General features: G+C 24.9%; 1 protein-coding gene across 3 annotated transcripts in view; it reads right to left on the reverse strand.

Annotated features, from left to right (window-relative positions):
- Positions 1 to 995: 995 nt before the first annotated feature.
- The window catches only part of LOC129613792 (lamin-C-like), a 33,662-nt gene continuing 13,789 nt past the window's right edge, over positions 996 to 20,868 (reverse strand). The window contains exons 2-5 of one of the 3 annotated variants that reach the window (XR_008697340.1): positions 15,042 to 16,380; positions 14,833 to 14,961; positions 8,814 to 9,975; positions 996 to 5,649 (exon numbers count right to left, since the gene is read on the reverse strand). Coding sequence is in view for 2 of the 3 variants with exons in the window: in XM_055528033.1 (XP_055384008.1) it covers positions 5,617 to 5,649; positions 14,833 to 14,961; positions 15,042 to 16,380 (1,501 nt within the window). In the remaining variant the exon portion in view is untranslated. The remainder of the gene's footprint in view (positions 5,650 to 8,813; positions 9,976 to 14,832; positions 14,962 to 15,041; positions 16,381 to 20,868) is intronic. The other 2 variants (XM_055528035.1, XM_055528033.1) reach the window with 2 other exon arrangements.

Below are 20,868 nucleotides of genomic sequence, written 5' to 3' on the forward strand. Positions count from 1 at the left end.
GTTCTTCATTATAACTAAAATTTCTAAGTTAAACAGTATGCGTTAAACAGTATGCAAAAAATTTAGCTAAGTTCTTTTGTTTACGCAGTCTACAAATTCTGAAACTTCTAAATAATCAGTCGTTCAAAAATAACAGGAATGACATTGTTTATGAAATTGTGTCCCAATACTTTTCGCCTTCCAATTCACTGCAAAATAAGGAAATTTTAAAAAGATTTAAAGACTTAAAGAAAACTTACTTTAATTACAATATTTGAATCTACCATTTTGAAATTTAAAATTGTTTTTGAATTTTAAATTTAAAAAAAAAAAATTTCATGAGGCAGCGACAAAATTTTTACTAGAGGTTTGCGCTACATTTTTAACATTTCTTTATTGCGGATTGAATTTCCGAACGATCTATATTTTCAGTGTATATAGCGTGAATTTTCGAACGTCCTACAAGCTAGAACTATTCTGAAACTGAATAAATGAAAACCTCATTTTCAACAATAAGTTTTTTCCTCAAATGCACCATAAAAATGCTATGTTTTTAATGATGTGGAAACGTTTGTTAAAAATTAACATTTCCACAAAACTTTGAATTGAAATTTTCAAACAAACATCAAAGTATGCATTAATATTGTAAAAATTGTATTCCAAAATGTATCAAAAACTTTAGCATTTTTTTTTACATTGTAAAGGTATTGAAAAAGCTGAGGCGAAAGTACAATCCTATTAATACCGTACTTAGACTTTTTATAAAGCATTATTGAAGGCACGGTGTATATGCCAAATTATGGTATTAATGTACTTCTGAAATGTTTAAAATTACGATTTCAAAAACATATTTAATTTGATAACCATGTTTTTAAAGTCCGAACCAAGATAAAACAGTAACAAAACGCTCTAAAGATGATTTTAATGATTTTATAATGAAAATAAGAACAAACCCCAAAAATTTAGTGGTTTTTTATTTCTAGTTTCTTTTTTCATTTTCAAGTACATTATAATTTTCTATTTTTACATAGTTTATTTATTTGTACATACAATCATTTTGTAATTTTTTTTAACTTTCTTAAATTCTATACATATTAAAGTTATATAAATGTGTGAAAGTACCATCAAAACGTTAATTCAGTAATATAAGTAAGTAAAATAGTTAAATTTAATTTAAATTTTCGAACAATGAACTGACTGACTGCCTCCTATAAAATATTTGAAACAAATTAAATTTTAAATTAAAAAAATAAATTTTTTTTATAAGGATTACACAGAACTCTAATCTCAAAATTTACAATTTTATTATATTTGTTCATAAAAAAATCAGCTTATTCAGTTTATCATTTCTAATTACTGATTAGAGATTATTGGTACATGTAAGTAAAATTGTCGTATAATATATGTTTTGTTTTCTCATATTCTAACACTTATACATATTTTTCAATTTTAACAAAAAAAATATACAAATTTCCATAAAAACCATTTTCAGAAAAAAAAACTATATCAAAGACGAAATTACAATCAAATCACCCATCTAATCTGTGTATAATTTTATCTAAGATTAGATGAGCCGAATTCTACAAAAATGGTCGTTGAACATATGAGAGAAGTGAGAGAGCATAAACATAAAATAGTACATACGATTACGAGTATCCCTGGATTCCATATTGTAAAAAAATATTTCGCTGCAATATTTTATATTTTATATTGTATTTCAAAAGCTTTGACGATGTAGTAAGTTTCAAATTGCTTGGAAACTGTTTTGAACACGTAGAAAACAGCAGACAACGCCTCGAAAAACTTCCCGATGCTTTTTGTAAATTTTCTGTCTGTTAAATATTTAAACATTGAGCCTTATTCTAGTTGTCGAAGTAAAGCGACAATTGTCGTTACGACTTGAAATTGATATTCTAAGCGGCGATCGCAGTGACAATCGTCGGGGAATAGCGGGAAAATGTGTTTCAACCATATTCCAGTTGTCGTTCTGATGCGAGATATGTCGTAGTGAAACGACGTTTTTTGTCGAAAAGTATTTATAAGTGACAACAAAGAGGGATACACCAAAAATGCAAGTTAAAACAAAACAATTTAACAAAATCATAAAAAAATTAATTTTATACATAAATCAAGTCATAAAATATGTAATTTAATTTTTGTTTTTAGCGTGAAAGTATTTATAAGTTTGAAGAATTGGAAATTTCATGAAAGAGAACGCCTTTTACGGGTACTCGTTTTTCCCTCGAATATATTCAGTAAATATACAAAGGCCTGCTTTGGAAGTCTGTAATAGTTTATAAATCTGTGAATAAAATAAAATGTTTGCAACTAATTTACTAAAAAAAATTTGGCAAATCTAATGGATTAGAGCTGTCGCTAATCTTAAATCTTTCGATCCTTAATTGTTGTTATTTTTTAATTTCATCACTACCGGAATGAGATGAATTCGTAAACCATAATGCAAATGACATTGCTTATTATGTAAAAATATAAATATACACACTGAAAATTTTTTTTTGTTTGAACTTTACTCGCCGAAATTTCTTTTTAAAATGTATCAATTTCACTTGAAACGCTTTTTTTTCGCGATTATTTCTCGCAATCACGTCACTCGACAACCAGAATACCACATTTCAAATGATGTGACAGCGACAACGACAAATGTCACATTAGTGACGCGACAACTAGAATAAGGCTCATTATTTTGGCAATCAAACAAAAAAGTTTAAAGCCGTTACTACCAAACGCAGTATAAAAAGCAGTCTAAATACAATTTTACAACAACGAAAAGCCTTTAAAACCGTTGCAATGTATATAAATTTTCGCTAGATTTTGGAATATCAATGTGACGTTAAAAAAACATTACACAACATAATGTACATATTATACATTGTTTTTAAATTTGCTTGTAATAAATATTTGTAAAAAATATTAGTTTTGTATATTAAATAAATAAAACCGTGTAAATAATTATTTATAATAAAAAAACTACTAAAAGATTTTCTGAAAGACTAAGTAATCTGTTGTTCTTGCCTTTGTGTTTCCTTGTATTTCTTTGTTGTTTTAAGAATTATTTTAAAATAAATTACTGATCTCAACATATGCTTAACCGAATATATTTTTCTGGAAAAAATGTAATAATTTGGAAATTATTAATTCTGGCAAGTCTTTTTATGGCATGTGTACCAAAAGCGGTTTTAATTTTTTCGCTAGGCGTTTTGCTTTTGTTTTACGTTTCGACTGCGCTTTTACTTCGTTTTGAAAACCAGGGAAGCTCAATTTTAAAGGCAGTTTAAAAACTGTTTTTTGTCTATAAGATGGAAATCATCCCGTACTATTAACGCAGCATTATGATACAATTATTCACAATTCGTCTTTTTTTGTTTATGAAAAAAAAAAATTACAATAAATTTGTTTTAATTTATAATTTTTAAAATTTTTAAAAATTAAAAAAATGATTCTTAAAAATTCCCATATTACTTGTATTTTTGTAAACACAATTCAGCAACTATACAAACTCTGTAACCTGAATTGTGTATATAAAAATATAAAATATTAGTATAATTTTAAGGTCAAGAATCATAAAAATTAATTTTTTTTTTTTAATTTTTGTTTCCATTGTTTTGTTTTAAAATCTTAAAAAAACAATCCAATTAATTTAGGCCATGGATGTTTTTGAAAATGCAGTTTTTAAAGTTAGATCTGTAAAGTTTTAAAAACTCTACATTTAATTTGTACATGGAGTTTTAAAAGTTTTGCAGTTCTAACCTTTAGAAGGTATGTTTTTGAAAATGCAGTTCTTAAGGTTAGAACTGCAAAGCTTTAAAAACTCTACATTTAATTTGTACATGGAGTTTTAAAAGCTTTGTAGTTCCCACCTTAAGAACTGCATTATCAAAAACACGCGAACTGTATTTTCAAAAACTCCTTATGTATATATATATAGGTTCTTCTGAAAATGCAGCATGTCTAGTGTACGCATTTTAACATTAAAACTTCTCCCATCTTCTTCATAATAATTTTGCTATCGCAGTAGTTAGCATTTGAAAAATAGCGATATTGTGTAGAATTTCTGAAAGGTTTTAACTTGCTGTTGTATATTTTTCAAAAAACAAAAATTACTATTGCGGAGTTCTGCATTCTTAAAAAGCACTATAGGCTTTACATTCTTATTAAAACATATATGATCTAAAATTTCTAATACGATTAAGTTAGAGCTTGCGTTTTCAGATGAACCTTTATCTCTGGGTATATTTGAAAATGCAGTTCTTAAATGTAGAAATGCAGAGCTTTCAAAGCTGCACATTTAATTTGTTCATGAATTTTTGAAAGATTTGCAGTTCTAAACTATAGAAGTGCATTTTCAGAAATGCCCTCTATGGCTTTAAAATTGCAGTAATACTTGGTGTTAATACCTAAACAATCTGACGTGATCAGCACATAATCGACCGCAATGTGTATTGTCTAGTTAAGTGAAAATGTAACAGAAGATTATAAAAATACCTTTTTCTTTCCAATTTTTAGGTCGTTAGTAAGCTTTTAGTTAACATACCTAGAAATATGTTAAATTGGCTCTTAGTAGAATTTCGCTTTGTGCCATCAGATACGGTAAAAAATGTAAAATCGACACCCAGTTTTGTTAACGAGCCGGGATCGTTTTTAAAAATTTATATGTTCACTGTCTTAAAACTCCAAATTTAAACATTAAAATTCAAGGAAATCGGTTATGTATTTCCAGTTCCAAAGCCTGACAGCATCCAGTTCCAAACGCCGGATATATCCCACAAGTTGATCAATTCGTGACATAGCCAAAACAAACCCACATGAAAATCGGTTCAGTCAAACTTGATATACACGCATTCAAACACAGACAGACAGACCGACACCTCTCAAAAGTAGTTTATTTACGCTTCTCTACTATGGGGAAGTGCGTTTCCACCGAAAACTTTATATGCAAAATTTGTTGCCATCACATAATCTCCTTTAATGTATGCAATGTAGTCGGTAAGAGGAGTTAAACTGATGTTTGTGTTATAATTGCAGAATTTAGGTATTTATTACCGCAATGTTAAAGTCATACATGTGAATGTAAATATTAATTATATATGTGATATAAGATTGGAAAATAATTATTTTTTTTTGTTTTATTTATTTTTGAACTTTTTGAATTTATAATGTTATCATTAGTTCATGTACATGGACAGAGAATATTAAAAAAAAAACAAAAAAAGATTTTAATAATTTCCAAATTTGTGATCCTTTTCTTAAATTCTAACAATAATAAAAAAAATAATAATTCTAATAATATGATTATAATTATTTTAATTAAATTAATATTCTTCATTTAATAATTATTAAAATTATTAAAAAATATCAAAAACAAAATTAAACTGAAAATTACAGAAACTACGATTTCCTGACTTTAAAATTGCAGCAATATCTACTGTTCTTTTAATACACATGCATTGTTGCATTATGTATTAATGTTTTATTTCTGTAATACTCTAAAGTCAGGAATTAATTACGTTTTTTTATTTGTTTTTTTATTTATTTTTACCAAGTTTTAAATTGTTATCATCTATCCTTAATTTTATATATAGTTAATAAATAAAAGTTTCAATTTTTGTTTTTTGTGTTTTAGCAAATACTACATTGCTCCGATGGCTCATGCTGATATTTTGTAGAATTAACATTTTGTAATTTATGGAAAAAGAAAAAGAAAAAATAAAATAATTATTATTATTATACAATTATGCTTATTTTATTATACATAGATAATAAAATATTTTATTATTATCAGAAAACCAATTTAAAAACAATCTCTGGTTTCTAAAACTTTATTTCAAGTAATACGGTATTAATAAACAATTCAGCAATTAAAGCTCATAGGCTGAATTGTATATTAATACCGTTTTACAGCAGTTTTGAAGTCAAGGAACACCATGACTTTAAAATTTTTATTAATACTATATTTGCACTGTAATACTGTACAATTCAACTATTACAATTTATAATTATATATTAATAAATAAATTATTTCTGCAATTTAAAACTCAGAGATTATTATAATTAATTTTAAATAATATTAAAACAGATCATTTTACATATAATGAACGGCAACCTTTATAATTTTATATATTATCAAGAACAAAAAAATCTTGTTAATATCATGGATAGTTTCTCTGATTTCAAAATTACCCGTAAAACATTTAAATTTTCAATTCAGCTTATTGAGTTGTTATTGCTGAATAGTAATTTTGAACTCATGCATTATACATATATACCGCCTTAACTTCAAAATTGTAATAATATTCGGTGTCATATAAACAATTCAGTCAATAAGTTCTTATTGCTGAATTGTATATAAGTATTATAGTGAAATTTTTAAGCTAGTGATATTTTGTATAACTCAACTAATTAAGTAAATTTAGTTTAATAAGAAAACAAACAAAAACATGCAGAAAATTAATGTTTCATAACATAATTTAAAAAAAAGCTCAAATCATAATATTGAAGAATCCTCAACTTTAAAAGTGCCGTAATACAGTGTTAATACAAAATTCAGCTTATGAATTGTGTAGCAAAACAATATTACTGCATTTTTGAAGTCAGAGAATGTCAATTTTTCCTTGCTTCTTTCACCCTTCTCCCTTCCTCTTTGTTCAATTTTATTAGTACATTTATTTTTCATGATTTTCCAAAATAACAATTTTAATTGATGATGAAAACATAATTAATTGTAAACTTTCAAGAAATTAAAATAGAATCCAAAATAGAACAAAGTAGAATTTAATAAAATGAGAATAAAAATAAATAAAAAAGTTTGTAATTCAAAAATGAATATAAAAGAATACCTGATTTCAAAATTGCAGTAATATACGAAAATATAAGAAGCAATTCAGATAAAGTTTTTAATTTCTTATTTGTAATATCAATACAATTTTAAAATCACTCCAATATTTAAGCAAAAACAATTATTTTTTTTAGTAAAAGAAATAAAAGTAATAAAAAAATAAATAATAAAGGTGTTTTTAAAGATTTATTTTAAAATCGATATCGGAATTAAAATACCGTGTTAATAATATCGTGTTCCACAATTCAGCTTATAGGATGTAATTGCTGAATTATCTATTAATATTACTCCGTTCAAATTCCGAAGTAAGAAAACACAATTTAACATAAAATGAATTTTAAATATTATGAATTCCAACAAAAGGATTTTTTTTTTAAAAAAACACACACTATTACAGAGTTAAAAATATTTAGAAACACCCAAAAAGTAATATAAAATATATTTTATTTAAAAAAAATGAATAAATAAAAAAATAAGCCCCTTATTTATAGGGAAATAAACATCCTTTCAATCCTTGTATTTAATAAATAAAAAAAAAATAAAAATAATTATTTTGTAAAGAAATATTAAGAATATAAAAATAATAATAAATTGTGTTATTGATCAATTCTAATTTAGTTTTAAATAAATATTAATTTTAATATGATTTAATTCTTATAAAATATATATAAATGAATGATTAAAGATGAAAAAATGATTGATGGTTGATGTTTTTCCATGAAAGAAAATATAAAAATGTGTTAATGATGATACAATTATCTTGAGACATCAAAATCGCCACTTTTACCCAACAAAACAATAACACTGTTACACAATTCAGCAATTTAAACACGTGAGCTGAATTATCTTTTAAAACATAATATTGACGCAATTTTAAAGTTAGGAGGGTATTACAGCAATTTTAATGCCAGTTATTAAAGCCAAAAAATAAAAATGTAAGTTTCGAATTAAGTAACGGAATTTTTCTTTTCGAACCGACAACCATTTTTTATTTATAGGCTTAATGTGTTCTGAAATGGAATTTGAAATGTATTTTGAAAAACCAATATTTATAATTATAATATTTATGACTTATTATTATTGTTATTAAATTTTTTTTTTGTTTACAGAAAATAAAAATTGTGAACCTCCATTATCTAAATTATTAAAAATATTGCACATATTTACGAGTATATATGAATTCCACTAATAAAATTAATTATATAAAATTCATAAATTATTTCTTAAACGATAAGTTTTTTTAATAAAACCATTTTTCTATAATAAGACTTAAAAAATTGGAATAACATTTCCTAACTTTAAAATTACAATAATACTGACATTAGTACGGAATTCAGGTCATTAATTAAATTTGCTGAGTTGTAGATTAATAAAGAGTTATACTGTAATTTTAATGTCAGGGATGTTAGTTACACCATTTCTGGAAATTTATGAATTCATGTTTCATTTCATGTTTATTTATAGAGAAAAAAGCACAAAAAAAAATATGTAATGCAAAAGAGATAGTACAAGAATAATAATAAAAAAAAATTTTTTTTGTTCTTTCTTAAGGTGTAATCGATAATGTAAAATACGCATTGAATCATTTGAAAAGTATTGTTACTTCGTCAGCAGTATAACCGATACATAAAAAAAAATAAAATCAAGTGTCGTATAAATAATAATATCAATTAATTCCCTGCCATATTTTTTTAAATTCTTTTGGCATTTTTGTAATAAAAAAAAAATTTAACTGATGATCTTTTTTTTGTGCAAAATAGAAATTTTTTGAAGAGTTATATAATGAGTGACATTTTACTTACATATCATTTTATTTAATTAGTTGTCAAAGCATATACGAAAGTTAATGTAATGTTTTTTTTTTAGCATAAATTGTTGATTGCCGATTAGTTGGTGACCAGGTCAAATGCAATTGTTGTCGCTCGGCATTTGACATTATCGATTACGCCTATATAGACTTTAAATTTCTTTTTTATTTTACCTTTTCAGAATTTTTGTTTTTAGTGTTGGCAAAATCCAATTTTTTTTTTTGTACGAATCATAATTTTAATTTCATGGTTGTGTTTGGATACGGTTCATCAAAACTAAATAAGTATTCGCCATATGAATATTTGCTGTGGCAGGGGGAGGGGGGTTGAGAAGCGGACTGGGAACACCGACGATTTATGATTTATTTTCAATTTTGTTATTTAATTATGTGGTGAAATTGGAGGACTTTGTTGGTTGACTATTAGTTTGGTTTTTGGCAAATTTTTATTTTCAGAATTTAAACAAAAAATTTTTTTTTCACTTTGTCATAATTCTTTTTTGATATGTATTAATGTTAAATGTGCATGGTATTTTATATACTTATAATATTTATATTTTTCACTTAAGGTACACACCGGCGAAAGGCGAGAGAATTTAAGTAAATTTTTTTTTTTTAATTTCTACAATATTTTTTTTCCTTTTCCGGGCAAAGAAAACGGATTGATGAATGATTGATGGAAAAGAAAATATTGGAGAGATGTGAATTTTTAGTATCTATTTTTTTTTTCTTTTTACATTTTGTATATTTTCTATTAAATAATTTTGCCTTAGATATTTTTTTTTATAATTTTTTCATATTATTAATTATATTGTGTTGGTTTTGGTCTTTTGTTTTTAATTATTTATTTTTATATTTTATATTTTTTCATTTAAATTTTAATCTTTGAAAATAATTAATTGCACTTTGTGAATTTTTTACAGTAAATAAATACCATTTATCATGAAAATGAAAGAGAAAAAAGTTTGTTTTTAAATTTTTTTTTGAATTTATGAGCTTATTTTCGTTGTTGTTGTTTTTATTATTGCGAATAGTTTTCATTATTGCGAATAGTTTTTACCTTTGTTCATAGTCTTCTTCTTAGTTTTTTTAATTATTTTTATTTAAATTTATTTTATTTAGTTTTTTTTTTGTTATTTTCTTAATTATTTAAACGACTTTTGAATTCCTTAAATTAGTATTTATTTTAAGTATGTATTTTAAATAATTTTTTTTTAACAAAAACAAAAAAAAATAAAAAAAAATAATAGCAAAATATTTGATTTGTGTCAATTTTTTTTTTGTGTTTTTAATATTTTTTTTTTAATTAATTTCTGCTTCACCATAGCCAGAAGCGCTATAAAACATTCAAATAATTAATATTAAGTATAAATTAAAATATATATTAAATATTGTTTTGTGTGTGTATGTATACATTAAAAAAATACATACACATACATATATACAGTATTCTTCAGTTAAATATGAATTCATGTTTCTCTTCCGAACACAGCACAATAATACCGAAAGAATTGAGCTTTTCCTTTAAAAGTTTGATGAAATCGTGGAAACAAAACCCAAATGTAGGTCTAACGTTAATTTAACTCATCCAGTATTGCTGAATAAATCAAATTATTTAGCAAACCAGTTTAGCAAACAAATAAAATTGTATTACTCAATAAATTAAATCGACGTTAGATTTGTATTTTCGTAGAAGATACTCATTTATATTAAAAATTAAGTAAACGTGTGCTCCTACCTGATGCAATTAATCAATAATCGAATTTTTGTTTTTTTATATAATATAAAAAAACTTAAAATATAAAGCTTCTATAGTTAACTTCGTTTAATGAACATTAGATAAATTTTGAACTAGGCCACAGAGTGTAAGAAAGACATGAGAGAAGCATATGTATAGTACACCAAAAAACCAATTCTGTGGCAAGAAAAAAAATTATCGTATATAACATGTAAGTTTATGTTAGATCAAATCGAGTAATTTGAATTCTTTACGTTTAAAATTTTATCACAAAATACATATACTATTCATTAAATACGTTCTATTTCTTAATACATAAATATGTAGTTACATTGAAACAAAAATTAATTAAGGTTAAAATTTTTACATTTACAATAAGAAATATTGAATTGAAATTCCTTCATACTACTACTAAGTTAGAACTACGAATTCTTGATTTATGTTATTTTACTTTGTTGTCACGGAATTTATTTGAAAAAAAAATTAATTATCAAATAATTATTGAAAATTAAATAACTAAAATTGTATTCAACTTAATTTTTTTACTCAAAATGTAAATCATCATATATTTTTTTAAAAAATTTTTAAAAATTTATTCATTCTTTTTGTTAAATTCATAATAATTGTGTGCAATGCATTGAATGAATTATTAATTTCAATTAAAAAATACAATTTAACCGAGGAATACTGTAATAAAAATATTTACATATAAAAGACATATAAAGAAATTTTCATAAAATTTATATATAAATATAAAATCATCAAAGCTGTGTTAAACTACAAAGTTTAATTTATTGCTTTTCGTTTCTTCTTGTTTTATTAAAATTTCATTGAATTTCTTGTCTGATTTTTTAAACGAATACAGTTTATAAAATGGGACATTAATAATTTTTTTTATATATTAAATTTAAATTAACACTATGTTTAATAAAATCTACTATTCAAGCATCCATTACAAAAACAATTGTGATAATATAATTAAAAATTGTTAATAAAAGATTTGTCTAACTTAAATGGAAAACTAAAATTATACATTTTGTCCATAATTGCAATAAAATTTTTAAGTCTATTTTTCATATTTTTTAAAATATTGGCTTCAAAAATAGTTATGAGATTTACACACTTCTATCGTAAAATTTTTTTATAATACAAAATAAAAAATCCTCCTTTCCAGAACACATTTTTTTGTTTTTTGATGTATTAAAAATGCGAAATAAGAAGTATCTTTCATCAACCGCACATTGAATCATACAATATTTTTTTATTTCTTACACTATCAAAACGATAGCTCTGGCTAATTCATTAAAAAATTTATTCAAACTTTGTTTTTCCCTGATAAACTTTAGTATTTTATTGACTAAATTAAGATATAAAACTATTGAATCTCTAACTAAAAGTAACAAAAAGAAGAATAATAAAATATTTTTGTGTCGCTTAGCCTTTCAGACGCAAATTAATATATTCTCAGTTCTGTTTAATCAACTTTTTGTATTCATCAACCAAATAACCATTACTACTTCCTTTGATTTTTTTTTAATTAGAACATAATTATCATAATTAAAAGTAGTTTACATTTCTAAAAAAAGAAAATTATATTATGTACATGCACTGTTCTTCCAGTTCTTTCGCAGGTTATAAAGTGTGATGCATTTCCACTAAAAACCCATCATGAAATTCAAATGAAAAAAAATAGCATTCCAAAAAAATATACCCATTTATCAAGCATATGCTCTCTGTCTTATTTTCTCAATTCTACTTTTAAAGTATTTCCTTTTCTTAATAATTTTACAATTTATAATATCACCTGTATTTTTCTAAAACGCATCCACATGATGTGATGTTTATTACAATATCACAATATTCAATAATATTGTGATTGAAATCAAAATCATCTGTTGCCGATTAGAGAATGCGACGGTATATAAAATTTATAGAATGCCTAACTATGTATCTCTTCAATTTTTAGTCACTTGAAAATTAAGTTAATTGAATTTTTAGTAATTTTTCTCATTAGATGGATAAAAAGGTCGAAGTACACAATCAAATTGCATTCATATATACTAAATATATATATACATCACTTATTACGAGTGCCAAATTTTAAAGAAATCAAGCTCTAATTATTTGATTAAATTTTATATTTAAAAAAATTTATATATTTTAAATAAATTAAAATAAAAAATAAAACAAAAAAAGAGTATACATAAAGAAAATATGTAACTGGTCTTTAATATAAATTAGACAGAAAACTGTCTCAATTAAATTTTTGAAACGGTATTACTGTGCATTATTAAAACTCAAGGAACCATAAGAAATTAAAAAAGGGACAGATATTTCACATTCTTTCAAAAGCAAAAAAAAACTCGAACATTGGGCTAAAGCAAAATATGCGATCAACCTACATATTTGCTATCTTTTAGATCCAATATGCGACCGAAAAGATTGTAAATATGTATGTGGATATATAAGTATTTAACAATATGAAAAAAACATTTATTTTATAGTTATTTTAAAAAAATATTTTTATTATTACGTTACATTCATTTAGAGTTTTTCTTTCTTTTACATTTTATATTAAAATATTATTTTAATTTCAAATTGTCTAAAACAAACATTCGAAGAAACAAATTGAAAAAATTTTTCATTGGGTTCGTAAATTTTACGATATTCTTTTTTTCATATTATCAAATAGACAATTCTTATAAAAAAAAAACTATAAAAAAATAAAGAAATTTCTTATAAAAACTATAAAAATATAAAGAAATTTCTTATAAAAAAAACTGATAAATTTAAAAATTTGGCTTAATTGAAAACTAATGACACATTCGTAATAAGGATGATAATATTTTCTTGTAAAAATAAATTTTATAAAAAAACCAATTTCTAATTTAAAAAATTGTAGTTTCTTAATATACCTTGAAATCCATATTGCTGCAATACACAGTTTTTAAATCTGATTCAGGTTTGAAATAACCTGCTGAATATGTCTTAATTATAAAATTTTCGGAATAAAAGTTAAATACATGGTATTAAAGCATTATGGAATTTCAAAAGTGATATAATTATAAAACCAAATCCTAAATAAAGTTACGATTATAAATTCTGATATATAAAAATTTTGTCTATGTCTATACATTGAAATTTATAAAAAATATCAAATATAATTTTCGTAAAAAAATATATCGATGGTGTAAAGTTAACGCATTAAGTATCTTTTTCAATTTATCAAGAAAATTATGATTTACTGATTTTTAAGTTTGTAAAGTTGGGAAATACATTTAGCTATCTGTACATGAATTTAAACGCAATATTTTTACTTGAGCTTACTTGCATATAACTAATAATTACTAAGATCAACCAAACTCTTGGTGAATTAGTTTTTGTTCTTAGTAAATTTTACTTTTAAATAATTCAAAAAATACGCACTTAGTATTAAAGAAATAACAAACTATTTAATTTATTTTAAAAATTAAGGAGTATTTTTTTTATTTACTTACATTTAAAACTAATTAATAATAAAAAAGTAAAAACATTAATTAATAAAAAAAGTAACAAAAATAGCAAGAAATAAACAAATTATTGTTCAGCTTTATTCTACTAGATGCGACACACATAAAAGTGTATGAGGAGATAAATTTGATTTTCCTTTAGACGCGCGTTTCACCAAAATAACGTGAAATTTACCAAAATGACTTCAACGAGTTATATTTCTTATTAAAACAGTAAATATGAAGCTGAGTGAAATTTTTACTGTTCTATTTTTTTTTTTCTATAAAAAAATTACGCGAACTCTATAAAAGAACAATGAGTGTTCTAAGTGATAAAAAAAAACAAAAAAATATCAGTTAGATGCATTTAACTCGATTTTCGAGTTAAAAAGTGTACTTTATGAGCTTTACCTTTAAACCATCGATGTATATAAAAATATAAATATATATATATATTTATATATAAAAACAAACACAAATTTGTTTAAAAAAAAAAAGAAAAAAAATATTGAAAATATTTGACAAAAATTAATATTCCTAATGATATTATATTTTGTTAGTTTTTAATTTTTAATAAAATTGGTAAACATATAAAAACAAAATGCTTGATTTTTTTTCCGTTTTAAAAAAATGCTAATTTTGTTGGACATATTACAAACATATAAATATTGTAAAATAAACAGTATCTAACCTATATTTTTATTATAAAACTACCATATACGTTACAAAATTCAACTTCTGCATATGAAGAGAACTATATTTTAAAACATTGTAAATTTTATACGATGCAATAAAGTGGCAACAAAATCATGTCTAACATTTGCTTATTAAAATTTATAGTTTTATAACTATGTACTTCCCTATCACTATTAATATTATTAGTTATTAAATTTTATTAATATTTCTTTGTGTCTATATATGTAATTATGAAAAAAAAATCTTAAAACAAGGATTGAAAGGACCGTACCCCAGAGGCTGAACCAGCGGCACTTGCACCCCGTACCTCAGAATGATATAAATCTTCACCACCCAATGTACGATGTCTAGCCACTCTAGTTGAAACAACTTGTCTGATACGTTCAGATGCCGCAAGTTCCTAAAAAGAAAAACGTTTAAATCATAAAATTTCTTTTTTAACAAACAGAAAAAACAAATACAATAATATCTTAAACTCACTTCCCCTTCTGGACTCAATAAAACTGTTTTCATGTTGTCGCCAACAAACCATTTTTGTGCTTTCATTACAATATTTGTTGGTGGCTCATGTGTTATACCACTATCCATGGACCAAACTGTAACATATCCATCACCGTCAATTTTAACTGAACGATGTAGTTTAAATGATGTCTCATTGTCACCAACGGTACGAAGAATTTGCCACCCACCAATATTAATTTCTTTATTTGATTTGTTATGCAATTTAACAAATCTACCATCAGCGTCTGCTTCAAATATTTCCACGTCACCTTTAGCTGATTGTGTGACATAAAATTCAGATGATGAACGATCCTCTAATTCTTCTGTCACACGTTTTCTTTTGATACCAGGTCCACCTAATACTATAGAACCTGTATTTTGTGTTAATGATGATAATGATGCACCCTGTTGACGTGATGGTGTACGACGTACTGGTGTACTTCGTGATGCTCGTCTTCCAGATGCGGTTGCACTTGAATGGCTTGCAACATTACTTTGTAATGGTGATAAATTTAATCGATGCTCTTCACCTTTTAATAATTTATCATAGGCAGCAATTTCCATATCTAATGATACTTTAATATCCATTAAATCTTGATATTCTTGTAATTGTTGTGCCATTTCTTCACGCAAACGATTTAGTTCAGCTTCTAATGCAGCAATTGCTTCGGCATGACGAGCACGATTTGCATCTAATAATTGTTCTAAATCACGATTACGTGCTTGCAATTGTGCAGTAAGACCCTCTAATTCGCTTATTCTTGAATTTAAAGATTCTATACGGGCATGAGTTGTACGTAATTCTTCTACAGCTGTATTAGCAGCATTTGTATGACGTTTAGCTGCATTTTGAAGATTTTTACATTTATTATCGTAGAGCATTTCGATTTCTTCACGATTTGAACGAATTTGAGCTTCATATTGATCACGTAATTCTTGAAGTGATTTTTGTAATTTTGCTTCATATTCCTCATAAAGACGTCCATCAATCTCACTGATTTCTACCTGACGCCTTGAACGTGTCTCATTTAATTCTTGTGAATGAACTTGATCTTTGAATGTAAGTTCTTCACGCAAACTTTGAATTGTATTTTCAAGTTCAACCCGAGACAAAGTTTCAGCACCCAAATGTCTTCTTAATTCATCCAGTTGTTTACGCAATCTTTCATTTTCCAGTTCTAAATCATTTGCATCATCTTTTGCTTTCTTCCGATCTGCATTTGCTTGATTATATTTACCTTGCAAATCGGTAAATCGAGTCTCCCACATACGAGCGGAATTCTCAGCAATGTTTAAATCTTTTTTTAATTTATCGCATCTGTAAATAAAAAATGTAGGAAACATGTAAATCTATAATTTGTGAAAAAAAAATTTTTTCAAAGGTTAAGACCAAATATAACAACCATACGTTATAATAATTTTTTTTTCTTACAAGATACAAAAAAATTACCGTTATTTTCATACTAGGCATGCATATTGTTTTTCTATAATTCAAACAAAATTGAGAAAAGAATATACTTGAATGATTGGTAAGTTTACCTATCTATTGTATACTTATGTATACAAACCCATTAAATCGATAAACTTATCCTTGAGCTGATAACCTAATAAATTTTACGTTATCTATTTATTTTTAGAATTTAACTTTGACGGGAACGGAATGTATAATTGTCATAAATATACGAAATATTGCAACATAAAAAAAATAAAATAACAATAATGTTTAGGATATATGTACATATATGTATAAGAAAAATGGTACTCGCTAGTTCTCAGGAAATAAAAATTTCATTATACATTTTGTAGTGTGATTGTTGTTTTCTGTAGGACACCAACACGATTTTATTCCCATGGTCAGTACAGGACAGCGACAATAAATATAAAATAGATCAAAAGAATTTTTTATGTATGGTATTTTTATTCTCTTAATTATGAGATTTTAAATTATTTAATGAAAATTTATTGCCTATTGTAAATAATTTTGTGAATGTTTGTTTTTTTTAAGTTTATTAGTATACGCATGGATATTTATAGTTTTTATAGTTAGTCAGTTACTTCAAGGGAAGTAGTGGCCTTCAATTCACCAACTAGCACAAAGCTAATGATAGAACTATTGACATTCACCGCATACAGAACATTTTTTCATTCCACGCACGTTTTTTTCCTGTACGCTGTTGTATTTTGTAGCTGTTTGATTTTTTATTTGTATTTTATAGGTTTATTTTCATCTTAACATAGATTTAATCTAGAACTATGCACAACGCTTTTACAATCAAATTGTAATTGCGAAATTAAAAATTGAATATCTGTCTGAGTCCTAAATTATGTACTTGTTAACTCATTTTATTCAAACATGAAATTTTCGGTCAAAAAGAAAAATGTTTAGCTTGTTATATGGTAACACTGCGATATTTGTCATCATGGAATCGTCTGTATACATTTTTTTTTTCATTTAATATTTTCTCATTTTTTCGTTTTTATCTTGTCTTTTTTCAAATAGTAACACACACGACGACGTTTCATTCTACTTATGTCATTTCTTTTTTAAAACCTAAAACGCTTACGTCATTTTTTTGGCATATGTAAAATTCTTATTAATATTTTATATGTACATATGTATGTAGGTACCTTTGTAGGCCATATTTCTTACACCCTTTTCTTTATTTTGCTAAAAATTCTTTTTATATTTTAAAAAAATTAAATAATAATAGCAAGAACAAAATAAAAAAAAGCTTAGTGAGTCAATAAAAATTCAAAAGAATTTTTTGTTTCAATAACATAAAAAAAAATAAACCGGCCGGCCGGCAAAAAAAACAATAAGCTCGAATTAAAAACAAAAAAAAGGAAAAACATAAATTATTGCAAATTTGAGAAAGAGAAAAAGTAGATAAATAAATGGAATTGGTTCGGTAATTGTTTATACGTTAAATATTAAATGATTACACAGCAACAAAAGTTTTAAATACAAAATGAATGTTTATTAAGATTTTTAAGAAAAATTACAAAATTGATTAGGCAATCATTATCATCTCTCAAATACTACTACATATTAATATTATTTTTTAAATATACAAATCCCAAAAAAATTCTAAAATTAAAAATGGTTACTCTTCTCCATTGTTGTCCAAGTATATAAAACACACAAAATGTATAGTATGTACATACATATGTATGTAATGCTAAAAATATTTGCGTGGTCATTCTTATTAATACCCAGAAATGTTCAACTCTCAAGCTAAATAGTGTTATTGAGATTTTGAAATCACAGAATTATGTATATTATGTATATGTATGTATTAATCTAAGATAAATAGTTATTATAAATTCAAATATGCGTGTACATGCATATACAATGAATGTACAAGTTACCTAATTATGCAAAAACATTAATCAATAAAACATGTACATTATTCTAATAAGAAATAAGGAAAAAATATTTCCTTAATATAAAAGAGAGTTTAGGCAGCGGCGTTTCTCTGAATTAGAATTTCTGTCATCCTAATTGATGTTGTAAAAAATGCATACATGATAGGATATAACGATCCAAAATTTCTTATTTACACAATGTATACATACATACTTATTATAGGGCGTATTTTTAATCTAAATAAGAAAAAAAAAACTGGAATTTTGTCTATGCTTGAGAGCAAAACAAAAAAAATGCAATCATTTTTTAATTTTACTTTTCTGTTTTGATCAAACTTCCTCAATATATTTTTTTTTTTTTTAAAGTATTTGAAAAACTGAAGAAAAGGGGGAAAAAATTTTAAGTTGAAAAATTAAAATAAAAAAACAAAACATAAAATTTTTAATGATAAAAGTACAGTCACACAGCATAAAAAATGCTTATGCACAATAAAATGTACTCTCACTAGCAGCACAACAGCACTATGATGTAGGTATATGTACACACATTATTAGATTATTTTTGATGACGCCAGAAATTTTATTTTCTCTCTCAAAAAATAATATTATTATACCAATGAAAAAATATATTGGAAATTATAATTTTTTTATAAACAAAAATATTTTAGAGGAAATTACAAAAAAAAAAAAGAAAACAATAACAACAAGAAACAAAAGCAAAACTCATAATATGTACTATGTGTAGTCAGTCATAAAACCAAAGGACGGTAGTCGCTATAGCCATATAAAATTTCATTGTATGCATAAACATACTATGTGGGGTAGAATACATTATACATGCATACATACGTGGTAAATGCTGAATTTTGCTTTCTTATCACAAAAATAAAAGATATTTTTGTTATTTCACTATAAAAATTTTTAAGCGGAAACTACTTTTCATTCAGTAAAAACCACATAGCTACTCATACACTACATTTTACGTTACTATTCAAAAATACAATTAAATTATTTCCAGCACCAACCGTTATCTTGCTTCTCTTCATATTATATGTAGAAAAACATTGAAAAATTTTCCATGGATTTTTGAAAATAGCAATTTTATTCATTCACTACACAATGCAACTATTATTACTGTTATATAGTTTTAATGCGACAAACTCATACTTTACTTTCTCAATTTTTCTCTCACATTTCTCACAAAGCATGTCGTAAAATTAAGAACACGTAACATATAATTTTAAAATGTGTAGTAGGTCAGTATTAGTGTTGTCGTTTGTTTCATTTTTTTCTGATGAAAAATAATAGCATTTTCATAAAATGTGTATAATATTCTTTAATAATTTCCAGTCTAGAATTTTTATTCATGTATGTAGCTAATTTATTTGATTATGTATGTATATACATAACTTATTAAAATACACAATTTAAATTTTAATGCAAGAAAAGTCAAGTAATATTTATAGCTGTGATGAGGTATGCCAAAAACTATAAAAAAGTTGCATACAAAAAGAAGAAAAATCAACAATTCAAAAATTCTAAATTCACGTATTGGAATATATGTTCATTATTGTAAAATAATATTACTTAACATCAATACATTACTGATATCTGCAGTTATTTGTCTTTTTTCTTAAATTAAATTACATTCGTATCATACACCCAAAGGAGACTCGCTTGTGTCCGCATCACAGGTGCATGCTGAGCTTTTCAGGTTACCCAGTAGAATGACATACCATGAAGTGTTACTGGTGCGGAAGTGTTTGGGTTAAAAACCAATTCGGCAGACTAAGGAGCTCGAATTCTCACAAGTTCAGAAAGAGGGGGAGCCGCACAATATATCCCTATACGTGATCGCGGTACACTGTTACCCCGGTTGTACAAATCTACAAATCTGCAATTTACCATATGTCCAAACCTGCCATTTGTCATACTTCATTAGAACAATTTTCAAATTTTATATTCTGTCCAAAAAGTTAACGTTGTTTTTCAATTTAAGTTCTGATGTTTTATTAATCTAAATTTTAATATTATATCTAAATTTAAATAACCCTAATTGTATATTGTGTCATGACCGCCGATCTTGTGGCGTACTGATTAAAATTACTATTGAAAGTGACATTTTCGTTTGTGAGTGTATTACTTGTGAGCATCACTTGTACCTGTACTATTCATTTACATTTTATATCTATTAATTTATATTAATATTTAAATCTCTAAAATTATTGAATTAGTAAATACCTTTTTAAAATATTAAGATCTAAATTAAATATTCTCCATATGCACATACATATACATATGTACATATTTTTTTTATAAGGATCATTTGATTTTTAGGAGAATATTAGAAATCAGAGTAATAATAAAAAAAGAAATAATGCTGAAGACGAAAAATTTTCAAATTATAACAAAACGACAATCCTCTTATTTGATATATATC

This window comes from Condylostylus longicornis, unplaced genomic scaffold (assembly GCF_029603195.1).
Source record: "Condylostylus longicornis isolate FDR11 unplaced genomic scaffold, ASM2960319v2 ptg000091l, whole genome shotgun sequence".
Classification (NCBI taxonomy): Eukaryota; Metazoa; Arthropoda; class Insecta; order Diptera; family Dolichopodidae; genus Condylostylus; species Condylostylus longicornis.